The following is a 15295-nucleotide window of genomic DNA, read 5'->3' on the forward strand; positions in this document are numbered from 1 at the left end:
AGAGAGAGAGACAGCGTGAGCAGGGGAGGGTCATCAGAGAGAGAGGGAGTCACAGACTGAAACAGGCTCCAGGCTCTGAGCTGGCAGTCAGCACAGAGCCCGATGCGGGGCTCGAACCCACGAACCGTGAGATCATGACCTAAGCGAAAGTCGGACGCTTAACCGACTAAGCCACCCAGGCGCCCCTGTACTTTTCTTAATCTAGCTGAAGATTTATCAATTTTGTTCATCTTTTCAAAAAACCAATTTTTATTTTTGCTGATTGTTTTTCTATTTTTCACATCTAGTTTTTAATTTCTGTTTTAATCCTTGTTATTTCCTCTTTTTACTAACTTTGGTTTTAGTTTGTTCTTTTTTTAATTCCTTCAAGTATAACATTAGGTTATTGATTTGAGATCTTCCATAAAAAAATTTTAAAAACCTTCGGTGTGGCAATAAACTACCACAATGTCAAAGACAGATGACAAACTGAAAGAAAATATTTCTAACATTCAGAGATAAAGGGCTAATATCTATTATTTTTGAAGAACTCTTAAAAATTAAGGGAAAGTAAACTCAAAAACCCAGTGGAAAAAACGATCAAATGACATTAATATTTACTTTAACTTATCAACAAGTTTTAAATGGCCTTAAAATCTGATGTTTAATCTCACTAATGATAAAAGAAGTACAGGGGTACCTGGGTGGCTAAGTCAGTTGAGCATCTAGCTCTTCTTCATTTCAGCTCAGGTCATGATCCCAGGGTTGTGGAATTGAGCCCTACATCAGGCTCCATGCTGAGTGTGTGGAGCCTGCTCTCTCTTTCTCTCTCTCTCTCTCTCCCTCCTTCTCCCTCTGCCCCTCTCCCCTGCACATGTTCCTCTCTCTGTCTCTCTAAAAATAAAGTGAATCTTGGGGTGCCTGGATGGCTCAGTCAGTTGAGCGTCCGGCTTTGGCTCAGGTCATGATCTCATGGTTCGTGGGTTTGAGCCCCCCCTGGAGACTTTTTCGGATTCTGTGTCTCCCTCTCTCTCTGACTCTCTCCTGCTCATGCTCTCTCTCTCAGAAATAAATAAAACATTAAAAATGTTTTAAAAATAAAGTAAATCTTAAGAAAAAAAGAAAAGAAAAGAAAAAAGGAAGTCCAAATTGAAAGTATGCTGAGACAACATTTCTCAGCTACCAAACTGGCAATCATCAGAAAACCAAAATAACACATTCTGATGGTGAGGCTATGGGGAAACAGCCACACATGTACATTGCTGATAGTAATACAGTATGATACAACTCTTTGGAGAGGAATTTGGCAAGATGCAGCAGAGCTTAAAATTTATTCACTTTTTGACTTAGGAGTCTCACTTGTTGGAATTGACCCTGAAGATATACTCTAATCAATATAAAAGTCTATTTGCACAAGGCTCTTTGTTGTATTATTGTTTGTAATTGTAAAATATTGGAAACGTTTAAATGCCCACACTTAGAATAGTTGAGTAAACTACCATATATAATGGAGTGCTATTCAGCTTTAAAAAATAATCAAGAGAGGCACCTGAGTGACTCAGTTGGTTGAGTGTCTGATACCCCAGTAGCACTGAGCACTCCTACTTTTAAGGTGTTGGTTTCTAAATACCATTCTCCACTAAGAGGGTCAGGGCTTCTTAGAGAAATGTCTAATTCTAGTGCTGGAGAAGGGAACATACCTAGAACACCTTATACCAGAAAACAAAAGCTGCTCAAAAGGATGGGAATATGTCAAAAGGACATAAGAGCCAGTTTGATTTGGCCTCACTGGTCAAATCTGGGGTAATAGGACCATCAAAATAAGTAATGATAGTAACAATAGCCATAGAATAAAATGATAATCGATAGGTCTGTATTGATATAAATAAATAGATTGGGAGAAAAAGGGATGCTTTTTCTTATAGTCAGAAAACAACTAATAAATACAGAAGGAATGATAGAGTTATAAAATCAACATTTTGTATCCATTATGGTAATAATTGATTCAGCTAAGAATCATCAATGAATGCTAAAACCAGTAGGTGAAAGTTTAATGAAGTATGTAATATTTACGTCATCTCAGAAACATTCACCCATAAATTATTTATTAATTACACTAAGGGAAGAATAATAACTTTGTAATGAACTACGTTAGTAGACACCATCTTAACCAAGTAATCATTTACTATCACCAGGAATAGGGCAGATGCTTCCTGACATCATGTTTCAAGAAGACATTATTACTTCTGTGGTATTCCTGCCAAAATGCATAACCTGAATCTAATTATGAGGAATATCAACAAACTAAAATTAAGGGACATTCTACAATATACTTAGTCTGTCCAGTAATGGCAAAGCACTGACAGACAAAGGTTGAGTAATGTTCCAGATTATAGGGTAATAGAGAATTGTGACAACTGAGTGTGATTCTCTATTAGGTCCCAGATCAGGAACAAAGGAGGAAAAACTATAACGGGCATTACTGGGGCTGAGTTGGAATATGGGCTGTGGGTTATATAATAGTTTTGTGTCAATATTTAATTTATTGATTTTGGTAAATGTATTATAGTTATATAAGAGTAAAATCATTGGGGTGTCTGGGTGGCTCAGTTAAGCATCCAATTCTTGATTTCAGCTAAGGTCATGGTCTCGTGGTGGTGAGATGGATCACTGTGTTGGGCTCCGAGCTGGGTGTGGAGCTTGCTTGAGATTCTCTCTCTCCCTCTTTCTTTCCCCCCCGCCCCCACTTGCACTAGCTCTCCCTCTTGCTCTCTCTCTTTCTGCCTCTCCCTCAAAAAAAGTAAAATCCTTTTTCTTAGGAAATATATCTCAACAATTGTTGGAGTTAATCCTACACAAATAGGATTAGACGTATGTGCTAAAGTGAAAATACTGAATTATTCTTGCTGTGAATAGTTGCTATGAAAAGTAGCAAAACTTTGGAAACAAGTTGCTTAAATAAATCATGACACAGACATTCAGTGAAATTCTGCACAACCTTTTAAAATTATTTACACAAAAAGATGTTTCTGGTTATATTAGTTAAGGTTTTTATTGTTGCATGAAACAGGCCAGCTCAGGCTACCTTAAATAGCTAGAGCAGGTCATAGAGGCAAAGCAACAGTTGAGAAATCCCTAGTAAAGGAGATACAGCTTTCAGGGTTTCAACCCTGAAGTTCAAGGACATTCCGTCTTTCTAGGAAATTATCATTAAAGGGACTCGGTTCTAGGACCTGCATTTTCTTGATTTATTTTAAATTCCTCCACACACACCCCATAAAAGGATCTGATAGGTCCAGCTTTTGTAAGAGGTATATTATCATAGCACAGACAGGCCTCTAAGGATAGTTTGTCCCTCAACTGGGCCCATTCCTGAGAAGAGGAAATTCTTGTGAACTAGGAAGCTACTTCAGTTATCTACCTTCATAGGATTTTGTAAGAGTTTTAAAAAATCCCAAAGGAGAACACCAAAGACTATAAATAATATGATCCTTTTTTTGCAGAAATATAGAGCACGTTTTGTGGTGGGAGTGGACAATCAAGTGTTGTCGGGAAATGTTAATTTTGAGATTCCTATTTGACTTCATTTGTTTTTCATCTTTATTTAATTTTGGGGGGGGGGATATGAGCGGGGGAGGGGCAGAGAAAGAGGGAGACAGAGGATCCAAACTGGGATCTGCTCCAGCAGCTAAAGAGCCCAATGCAGGGCTCCATTTCATGAACCATGAGATCATAACCGAAGTTGGACACTTAACTGACTGAGCCACCCAGGTGCCCCAAGATTCCTATTAGGCTTCAGGAAGACGTGAATTCTCTTGTGACCACAGTGGCAAACAAGTCCCATCTTATATTTTTCTAGATCAGACTCTTATATTTTTCTAGATCAGACTTAGCCCTTCTGTTCCTGTGGTAGAGAACTGAGTGGTCTCAACCACTTTCAGGCAGTTAAGCAAATCCTAAGCTTCTTTTCCTGAAGAACAGTGATTGTCTTCCAGGTACTTGCACCGAATTCATTCCATTCAGAGGTAGGATCCCTGCCTGGCTTAGGGGCATGTTAGACCCCTTCCCCTCTTCCCATCCCTGCCAATCTCCTTGTTTGCTCTTAAAGCAGTCACATAATCACTCTGGGCTCCATTTTCCTTCTCTGTAGCAGTATCCTTCTTTCTCTTTTTGTCTCTTTTTCAATTTTACTTTAATTGTTACAACACAAATTATAACTAATATTACCTAAACATCCCTTTGCAGTTGAGACAATGGTAGTTTAGTCAACAGAAGTAACCACTTTAAGAACCAAGAGCTGGGGCACCTGGGTGGCTCAGTTGCCTAAGCATCCAACTTGGGCTCAGGTTATGATCTCACGGTTCGTGGGTTCAAGCCCCGCGTCGGGCTCTGTGCTGACAGCTGGCTCGGAGCCTGGAGCCTGCTTCAGATTCTGTGTGTCCCTCTCTCTCTGACCTTCCCCTGCTCACACTGCCTGCCTCTCTCTCTCTCTCAGAAATAAATAACATTAAAAAATTAAAAAAAAAAATAGAACCAAGAGCTAATCAATGCAAATGTTTAATCTTTCAGATATCCATACAGAAGCAGTTCAAGCCGCACTGGCAAAGCATAAAGAACAGAAAATGGCTTTGCCTATGCCAACCAAAAGGCGGTCCACATTCGTCCAGTCTCCTGCAGATGCGTGTACACCTCCTGGTAGGTTTATCAGAACCTTCCTCCCTGACAGTTACCCCTGTGATGTTCCTGAAATAAGTTCTGCTTTGTCTTTCCTGAGGTAGGAGCCTGCACTTTCCTCATCATCCGAGGTGTCCAAGAACACACAATGAAGACGGCAGGTTGTGATTGTCACATTATAAACGCATACAAAATGAAGCCTTAAGAATAATACTATTTTTTAAAAAAAGCTTTCCTTCTGAATTTTCAACATTTCCTTAATACAACCCCCAAACTCAAGCAGTCATAAATAAACATGGGCCACATCTTTAAAAAACAAAAAACAAAAAAAAAAAAACAAAAAAAAACCCTTCTGTGGTTTAATAGCTATTTTCGTTGATGTCTAAAATATGACCCATGGTCATAATTTCTTTAACAAATTTATACTTCTCAGTCAGATGCTTTGTCTCTCCAGAATAAGTGCACTTGGGATAAAATGTTGTGTGTCATTAAAGACGATGTGAGAGCTGTTATGGATAGGTTTAAGGGACCTGAAAAAATATTGAAGTGTGTTTGTGTGTGAATATATTTTGTATACATGTCTATATTTCTAAGCATCCACTTTTTATAATAGGTTCACGAGATCAGTGAGAACTAAATAAATGTCTTCATCCCATTCTCATTCCCCAGGCTTGGATTCTCTCACCCCTACTAAAGTAAATTTAAGAGTTCTAACTTGCTATTTGAGGGGCAACCAGAACAACTTTAAGTTGTCCTGGTTATTCAGAATCTTTCCCAAAGTTTCAAAAAACCTTGAGAGTTTTTAGATGGAATCCCAGACGAGATCTCCCTGTAGGCCACTGAGACTAAACAGAATCAGTCTGTTCCAGAGCCTCAATTTAGTGTCTGTCTGTCTACTGTCCTGTTACTAGTAGTGAAATCTTTGGGAGAAAAATTTTCCCTGTAGCTTTGGTCTGGAGACCTACCATGTCTTTGGGGAGAAGGTTACATTGTTGTGATTGACCTCGATTCACAGCTATCAGCTTGAGCTCTTTACACTGATCCTAGTCCCTGGTCTGGGTTCCTATTAATAGTTTTCTGCCAGGTTTTGGCTAACTTTTCAGAGCATTTGGGTGTGCTGTGGGCTCATTAACTGTGTGTGCTTTTTTTCCTTACATCTGTGGTGTCAATATGTTTGAAAGAGAAATAGCTCTGTGGCTTCAAGTGTTTCTCAAAACGCAACACGGGATACCTCTAGCAGACCTTTACAATGAAAGACATTTTGTGTCTGTAATGGTGCATACTTCCAGCCTATTCATTCAGCATCTTGGCTGGTTTCCTTTCCACAGTAGTATAGCACCAGTTGGGCCCTGGTGGACAAAGGGAGCTCTCAGACCCATAGCTGTTCCTCGTGGGCAGATTCTGCCGCAGCCCAGCTGAGGGCTCAGTTGTGATAAATGGCAAAGGGTAGGGAGCAGCGTGACTTGTACTTCTTAGAAACAGTCTCTCTCCAAAGCTGTAGTAAAGAAATGCAGCTTCAGAGTAAAATAGTGTGCTCTCGTGGCCTCGGGTTAAATGTGAGAGTGCAGCAAAGGGTCTTGAGAATGCTCGGAAGGAATGGAAACCTTTTTTATCCTCTTACAAAAGTCACTGCCTGAGGGGACTTTACCAACTCCAGCAACAAAATCGTGGCTATTCATTACTGAATGAGACCGTAGTCCTTGGGAATTCACTACAGGCCTGTTTCTAAGCACTACTGTTCTACTGCAGCCTTACAGAGGTGGCGTAATGTTCCTGATTACCTTATGTGTCTTAATGATTTCATGATTGTAAAGGTACGGTCCTCTCTCCTAAGACCTTTATTTGTCAGATCCGAGTAGTTATCTCCAGATCCAGGGATCTCTGAATAGCACATGAGAAACCTTAACGTACTACTAAGGACATGAATGTTGTCATACAGGAGAGGAATTCTCTCGCATCATGAAGAAACAGTGAGAGCACCCTACAGAGTGATTTGTCACATGGCCCCTCACGGAGCTAGATCCTGATGCTCTCCTCCTTCTGCAGCTGCCCACACGCCTGTGTCTAGCGTGAGGGAATGTGCAAGAGCTGTATCATAAGGCATCCATCAGCACTTTTCATTTTAGGAATTGGAATTTGCTGTTCCCAAGTTAGGATTCAGAGTCCATTCTCTCCAAGCTCCTGAGAGCCACTGGTGAGGGTCTTGGCTGTGTCCTATTCCTGCTGCAGTTCAGTCCTGTGTCAGTGTCTCCCTCTCACCCAGGGATGGCAGGTAGGTTTTATCTTGCACTGAGAGCCCCTGAAACACTGAAGTTCAGAAAAATGCTGAGGCTGCCCTGGGGGTTGCGGAGGAGGAGAATTGACCTTAATTATTGCTGGTTATAGGGCAGTTTTAAAAAAAGTTAGTTCTTAGCAGCTATACAAATGACCTTGCCATGACACTCTTTCTAGAAAAGTTGTACTACCCTGGCAGAGCAAAATTAACCTCAGATTTTATAGTAATTTAGTCATGTTGCACTTTGCGCACTGAGTGGCCAGGATGCACATCACAAAGCAAGTGTGCAGTCGGGGCCGTCACTGTGCAGGTGCTGTCCCGTGTGGACCCAGTTCCTGGGATACCTGCGAAAGCACAGTAGCCAGTGAGGCTCTTTGGGACGCACCCAACACATAACTGTTGGCATTACGAAACGGATGAGATTTTAGAGCTATTTTTGGAAGGATTTAATAAAAAGGATTTAAGAAGTAGAAGATGTCATAAATCTTGGCTTTCTTCGTAGTATTATATAGAATGGAAAATTTGGTATAAATAGTGACCATGGGAAATAATTGGCTTTTGTTCACATATCATTTGCAAATAATAAAATGTCAGTCAACCTAAAATTTGTTTATTGATATGTATGGATTGGAAAATTTTAATTCTCAGAGTTGGTAGCAAATTATGGTTCTTTTAGTGCCTGTGGCCTTTTCAGCCTTTTAGACTGCTTGAATTACTGCCATCCAGTTCCCTCTATGTGCTGAAATCATTTACTAATGTCATGAGGCCATTACCTCAGCTCTTTCTTTGTAGGGGTTCTTTGTGTAATTCTGTTTCTCATTCATACCGATAAACAAAATGCAAAAACTGCAGCATATATTGTTTTCCCCTCTAAATTTTTTCTGCATCCTTGTGGACTTACCCTGTGCTTCATTCGGAGGGTACTCAGATGACCAAACAGACCACATGATGACCCCAGTGCACAGTAAGCTATTTCAGCTGGCTTGGGTAGAATGAATTTAGATGCCTATAGCGCACAGGGCCCTGCTTGAAAGTGACCACAGTAGTAATTCATTGGGCCAAATAAAGAGAAATTTACAATTAAAACAGTATAACAATATCCCAGGTCTCTTCATGGGCATCACTATCACCTATAGAAATGCAGGGATATTATTCCACGCAAATTGAATAGTTGTTGCCTTCTGAGAGCTTATAGCCCAAAACCAATTTTAGTCGGTTAATTTAAATTAAAGGAGAATACCTATCAGAATTGCCCACTTGGGGAATTTTCCCCAAACATTCTAATTTCATTCAAAACTGCAAAATGAACAGAGTTGGCAAATCAGACCCCTGTAAGTGTGCTCTAATTAATAGACCTGGGTCATGTTTCTAGCATACTTTCATTATTGGTATGGGTTCTGAGCAGTGGTCTGCAGTTTCTTGGGAGACCAGTAAATATCCAGTATTCTTTAAGCCAAAGCACAGTAAAAACCCACTTTGATAGATTGAATTTGTTTATTTCAACAGCTAATTGTAAAATTTATGGCTTGCCAGTAAAACTAATTTCATAGTTACCATTTATTGAGTAGCCTTGTGTACTGCCAGTCAAAGGGCTAAAAGCCTTAGCACATATTCTTCTTTTTTCCTCGACTACCCTCTGTCCCATCTTAAAATGAGAAAACAGGTTTAGAGAAGCTCAATAACTTGCTCAGGCTTCTGTTGTTAGCTGTGTAGTCAACTATTTAATCTGAAAATTCTCTCCTAAAACAAAGAAAAGAAAGCTTCCCTTTAGAAATCCTAGACGGAATATAACCAGATTCCTTTGAAATACATACAGGAGCCAGAGAGAGAACAGTCACTGAACACCAGAATGCTGAGATGGTACGCACTTCCCTGTCCTGCAGAGCGGGGAGGCAGGAAAGAAGGGGCCTAAATAAGTTCTAATTACCGTAAGGATAGAGAAGATAAAACCTTGGACCTGTGTAAGCTTGGAGGTTGGGGTCGCCTGGCTGGCTCAGTTGATAGAGCATGCGACTCTTGATCTTGGGGTTGTGAGTTTGAGCCCTGCATTGGGCCTAGAGCTTACTTAAAAAAAAAAAAAAAAAAGTAATAATAATAAGGTTGGTAGTTGGAATTGAGATCCGTGGAGGGGCTTGCATCTTCAGCAGAAAAGTAAACTAGAAAAAATTAACATGCCAGCAAAAGATGTTAAGAAAGCTTGCCTGTTCCTGGCCTTGGGGTAACAGGAGCTGGGACCTTCCCTAAGAATTTGGGGTAAAGTGGGTTCCAGGTTTGAATTTCACTATACTGCCTGGTAAGAACTAACATTAAAAAATAGTCTTTGGGCTGATGATAACCTAGAGACACACATAATCTGGAAGGATACAACCTCAACCCAGGGATTTAGGATTCCAGAGGTAAAGATCCACTGAATTTTGTGAGCAAACAATGCAAAAATAGAAAACCCTCACCGCGAGAGAGAATCAATAGAAAAAGAACAGCGAACAGCAGAATTAAGACCCGTAAGAACTGATTTGCCCAAGAGCTCTCAGTGGCAGAGCTAGGATCGGAATTCAGACGAGTCTGACTTTAAAAGCCCATTCTCTTGGGGCGCCTGGGTGGCTTAGTCGGTTAAGCGTCCGACTTTCGCTTAGGTCATGATCTCGCGGTTCGTGGGTTCGAGCCCCGCGTCGGGCTCTGTGCTGACTGCCAGCTCAGAGCCTGGAGCCTGTTTCAGAGTCTGTGACTCCTTCTCTCTCTGACCCTCTCCTGCTCACGCTGTCTCTCTCTCTCTCTCCTAGAAATAAATAAAACATTAAAAAAAATTAAAAAAAAAAAAAAGCCCATTCTCTAAACCACTTGGCATATTGTCTCTCCTTCTACCATAGTGTCAAGTAAATATTTTGTGGTAAATCTGGAGCTCTAGCAGTTGCTGCATGTTTGATCGAGCTTTTCAGATAGGCAATACGTTTTTAAAAATCTCTTTTTTTACCTCAACGCAATTGACTCATGAACAATACAGTTTGAACTGCGTGGGTCCACTTACATGTGGAATTTTTACATTATAGTAATGTAAATGTATTTTCTCTTCTTTATGATTTTCTTAATATTTTTTCTCTAGATTACTTTATTGTAAGAATATAATAGGGGCACTTGGGTGGCTCAGTCAGTTAAGCGTCTGACTTTGGCTCAGTTCATGATCTCACAGCTCGTGAGTTCGAGCGCGGAGTCTGGTTCTGTGATGACAGCTTGGAGCTGGATCTTGCTTCGGACTTTGTGTCTCCCTCGCTCTCTGCCCCTCCCCCACTCATGCTCTGTCTCTCAAAAATAAATAAACATTTAAAAAAAAAGAATACAGATATAATATATGTAACATACAAAATGTATGTTTGTTGTTTACATTATATTATTAGTAAGTTAAGTTTGGGGGGGAGTCAAAAGTTATATATGGACTTTCAACCACGCATGGGGCAAGTGCCTCTAATTCCTGTGTTGTTTGATCAACGGTAGTTTTTCAAAAACATTTATTTATTTATTTACTTGCTTACTTATTTAGTTACTTATTTACTGATTTAGAGAGTTTGCGCATATGCACATGTGTGCACATGAGCTGGGGAGGGGCAGAGAGAGAAGGAATGAGAGAATCCCAAGCAGGCTTCATACTCTAAGCATAGTGCCTGATCATAACCTGAGCTGAAATCAAGAGTTGGATGCTTAACCAACTGAGCTCACTCAGGCTTTCCTAGAGTCAACTGTATTTATAATATTAATTTATTTTGTGACTTTTTTCATAGACATGGGAAAATCCTAGAAAAACAGTATTTGGAGATCCCTTATATGTAGAATGACCCTAGAGTAATTATTAACAGTGTGCACCCTTTTCTCAGAGGGATACCCATTTGGACATTAATGGTCAGGCAACTCATGAATCTGACAGTCAGGTTCTACATAGTTATTTTTGATCCCAGCCAAGCTTCTGTGCATCCAGACAGATTATTGTGGGATACCAAAATATCTCTTAGATAGTTCTGAAAGTCTCCCTAACCCTTGTCTGGTGACCAGGCACCCTGGTTGGTTTTAGTGCTGTATGAAGCCGCCCAGAATTTGAAGCCCAGGGTTGGTTCAAGATTGAGCTGCTTCCAGAACTAACCTTCTAATCTTCTCTTCCCTATATGCTTTTACTCCTAGCTTGCTTCCCTTTGGGTCTCTAAAGATTATTCTTTCCTTGTCTACATAGAAACTCCACTTGCCTTTCTTGAAGGCTCTGGAAGTCCTTAATTCTTCTGACCTATCAATGCAAGAGAACATGATATTTTCCTGCCTGATGTCTTTCTATTCTATTTACCCAAAATACACAAAAATTCTTTCCATGATCTCTGTAATATCATGCCCTAACCATCCTCGTGGTTGTTTCCTTTATTCGTTCTTTGAAGCTCCTATTTCTTGGCCTGGCTTATGAGGTATGTTTTGTAGTAGTTGTTAGGATGAGATCTTTCTTTTGGTGAGTCTTGACTTAGCTACTTTTCTAAGCTAATGTCTGGGCCTAATTTTGGTATCAGCTGTCAGAGCCCAATGGTAGTCAGTGTCTTTCCGGGAACTTGTCCAGCTTGCACAGTACCCCTCGGATTGTGTAGACTGACTGAGATACTACCATCCTCTCACCAAGCCACTATTTTCACCCCCATAAATCTTTTTCAATGAATTCTTTTGACAGCTTTATTGAGTTACAGTTGATATACAATAGACATACTTAAAGTGTATATAGTGTGCTGAGTTTTGACATGGCAAAACCATGAAACCATTACCACAATTAAGAAAATGAACATTATCCATCATGCCCCCCAAATTTCCTCATAATCCCTTTGTAATCCTACTTCTCTCCATCTCCATGGTCTGTTTTCTGCCATTTTACATTAGTTTGGATTTTCTACAGTTCTGTATAAATAGAATCATACTTTGTTGTGCTTTTTGCTTTTTGAAGGGAGAGGTCTGTCATATTTCACTCATCGTAATTATTTTGAGATTCATCCATGTTGTTGTGTATAACAGAGGCTCATTCCTTTTTATTGCTGAGCAGTATTCTGTCCTATAGATATACCATTATTTGTTTCTCCTTTCAGTTCTTGCTGGACATTTAGGTAGTTTCCAGTTTTTTCCTATTACAAATAAAGTTGCTGTGAACATTCACGTACAAGTCCTTATATAGATATATGCTTTCATTTCTCTTGGGTAGAGACATAGGAGTGGAATGAATAGATTATTCCACGAGTAGGTGGAATTGGTAGGTGTTTAAACTTTTAAAATAAACATTTTTAGATATAAAAGCTATATTTCCTACACAGAAGAGGGACGTCATTTCCACACATGGCTAATGACAAAAAAAAGTGCTACAACACTCAATAACAGCAAATTTGGGACTTTTCTTCCCTTAAAATCAACAACCTCATTGTTATATATATGTTTTGTAGTTGGTTAGAAATGGATTTTAGGCTTCTGGTTATCAGTATAAAATGCTGCTGTGTTTAAATCATACTAACTTTTTAGAAACTGAAGGGCAAAGTGTGTTTTCAAAATTATTTTCTGTTGTTGGGGCGCCTGGGTGGCTTAGTCGGTTAAGCGTCCGACTTTCCCTTAGGTCATGATCTCGCGGTTCGTGGGTTCGAGCCCCGTGTCAGGCTCTGTGCTGGCTGCCAGCTCAGAGCCTGGAGCCTGTTTCAGTCTGTGACTCCCTCTCTCTCTGGCCCTCCCCTGCTCACGCTGTCTCTCTCTCTCTCTCCTAGAAATAAATAAAAAAAACATTTAAAAAAAAAAAACAAAAAATTATTTTCTGTTGTTGAAGACCTATTGTATTCATCGTATACAAGAGTTTAAGCAAGGGACCTTAGTTATGATGGATAAGAGTTGTGAGTTTATGTTCAACCGCAGCAGAATCAGTGAGAAAATATTTCTATTAATGTTAATTTAATCCTGTCCAAATTTCTACTAATCCACAGCAATTTCCTGAGTGATAATTACTTAACAAAACAAACCAAAAAAGCTACCAAATAAACATATAAATATTTAGGGGAGCTGGCTTTTTTTTTTTTTTACCTTTAAAAAAATATTGTCTTGGAGCAGTGCTTAGTTTCGCTTATTAAGCTACACAATCAGCTGGAAGCTTTGCACAGCCAGTTTTGTGCCTGTGAGCTCACGCAGGATGGATAGTTTGAGGAAGAGAAGGGGAACTAGTATTTACTGGCTAATGACAATGCACTGGCACTGCTGGGGGGAGTGCGTTCTGGACAGTGTCTCACTTCGTAGTCTCCTGCTACATTTAGTACAAAGACCCTTAGCAGCCCAGTGCTGTCTATTTGTCCAGCCTCATCTTCCATCAGAATTTCATCACTGTTGGGGCGCCTGGGTGGCTCAGTCGGTTGAGCTTCGGACTTCAACTCAGGTCATGATCTCACAGTTTGTGGGTTTGAGCCCCACGATGGACTCTGTGCTGACAGCTAGCTCAGAGTCTGGAGCCTGCTTCACATTCTGTGTCTCCCTCTGTCTCTGCCACTCTGCTGCTCTTTCTCTTTCTCTCTCTCTCCAATACAAGTAAACATTTAAAAAAAATTTTTTTTCAAATTTTATCACTGTTGTGTCCTGTGCTTCCTCTAGTCCCATTTCTTTCAGATCCTTGGGTGTGCCTTGTTTCCTATCCCCTCCCAGCTTCCTCACATACTATTCCCTCTACCTGACTCTTGGTTCCCCCCACCTCCATATGGCTCAAAGCCAATAGCTACTTAGCCTTCTGGCTTAGGTTTAGGTCTCACTTCCTTGGTTGCCTGCACTGCAAGACACTATGTCCTATTAGTGTAGGGATGCTATCTTCCTTAGTCATCATTTTATTTCTACCAACTAGTGTAGTGCTTAGTAGTATTTGTTGAATGGATGACCAAGCAAACCTTCTCAGGTGGATAATGTTATTTCCCTAGTCACGTAGCTTTGTGAGGGGTGGACCCCAGAGATCAAATGCAAGACAGACACCAAGACCATGTTTTTCCACTACACTAAGCTGCCCACAGTTGTAGTCACTAAACACAGAGGACGACTGGCAGGCAAACGAGGTCATTGAATTGAAACAATGCACCTAGTGACATAATTGATCCAATATAGAAACACAGTGAAGCCAATTTTCTATAAACCTAATCACGAAAATACTGTTTTTGCTATCTTTTGAAAATTGGGTTATTCTGATTTTAGACTTAATGCAGTTTAAAATAAATGATGTGATAAAGACAGCCTGCAAATCCAGTGGAGTTTGTTAGGGTCCTGAGATGAATTACCCTCAAAATACTTTGTTCTTAGGGTCACCTGTTCCACACTGCCCACCCATTCATCTTTTTTTTTTTTTAATGTTTATTTATTTTTGAGAGAGAGAGACACACACAGAGTGTGAGTGGGGGAGGGTCAGAGAGAGAGGGAGACACAGAATCCAAAGCAGGCCCCAGGCTCTGAGCTGTCAGCACAGAGCCTGACATGGGGCTCGAACTCACAAACTGAAATTATGACCTGAGCTGAAGTTGGCCGCTTAACCAACTGAGCCACCCAGGCGCCCCCCATTCATCTTTTCTTTAGCATGTTTACAGAGACAGAAATCTCTGCCTCCCAAGGTACAGTTGAAATGTTGAAATATTTTTTAGGAATTATGCAAACCTCTTTCCTTAATAAAAGATTATAGATGCTGTTACTTGTCTTTCTCTGTATTTTCCTTAAGTCACTCTCCTTTTGTATTCTAGATCTCTTTCTCCTTTAAAGAACCTCAGCAACTTATCCCTTTGGGGTCTGGCCACTGTTTCCCTCTCCAGCCTTGTCTTTTGCCTCTTACCCCTCAATGTCTTTCTTCCATTTACATAGGAATACTTGAAATCCTTGACCAGGATTGGTGTCCCTTTTGTGAAATCCTTTGCTTACCCTGTTTCTCAGCATCTGTTATATTCTTATGAGATAGTCTGTGGGATTGTGTCTCCTGTACTGGACTGTAAGCCTTTTGAGGGCACTGTCTCACAAGAACTTACACATCTCAGAATCCCCAGAACCTGGCATAGTTCACAGCACATACTGTATTATGTAGGACATTGTAAAAATAAATAATCAGTCGTGGGCCTCATACCTCCTTCACTATGAGATGATAAATCGGAAGTGGTTCAGAGCAAGAAGCAAGGATGTGGTCATTAATTTAACTCTAACTTCCTTGCTTGCTCTGGACATGCAGAATCTGACTTCTAGGTTAACTTAGTCTTTTGTGGTTCAAATTTCCATTGTCGAGGCTAGCAGCATTCTACCCTGTTAGTTATCTCTTTGGCTCTTTGAACCAAAGTTGAATGCCGACTTACAGTTTCACCTGAGTTAGAGTGT

General features: G+C 40.3%; 1 protein-coding gene across 2 annotated transcripts in view; it reads left to right on the forward strand.

Annotated features, from left to right (window-relative positions):
• Positions 1–15295, forward strand: part of DIP2B (disco interacting protein 2 homolog B) — a 230570-nt gene that overhangs the window by 143611 nt on the left and 71664 nt on the right. For both annotated transcript variants that reach the window (XM_039241344.1, XM_039241345.1), the window contains exon 4: positions 4549–4674. In XM_039241344.1, the coding sequence (XP_039097275.1) occupies positions 4549–4674 (126 nt within the window). The remainder of the gene's footprint in view (positions 1–4548; positions 4675–15295) is intronic.

Source organism: Hyaena hyaena, unplaced genomic scaffold (assembly GCF_003009895.1).
Source record: "Hyaena hyaena isolate Hyena2069 unplaced genomic scaffold, ASM300989v1 scaffold_192, whole genome shotgun sequence".
In the NCBI taxonomy this organism is placed as follows: Eukaryota; Metazoa; Chordata; class Mammalia; order Carnivora; family Hyaenidae; genus Hyaena; species Hyaena hyaena.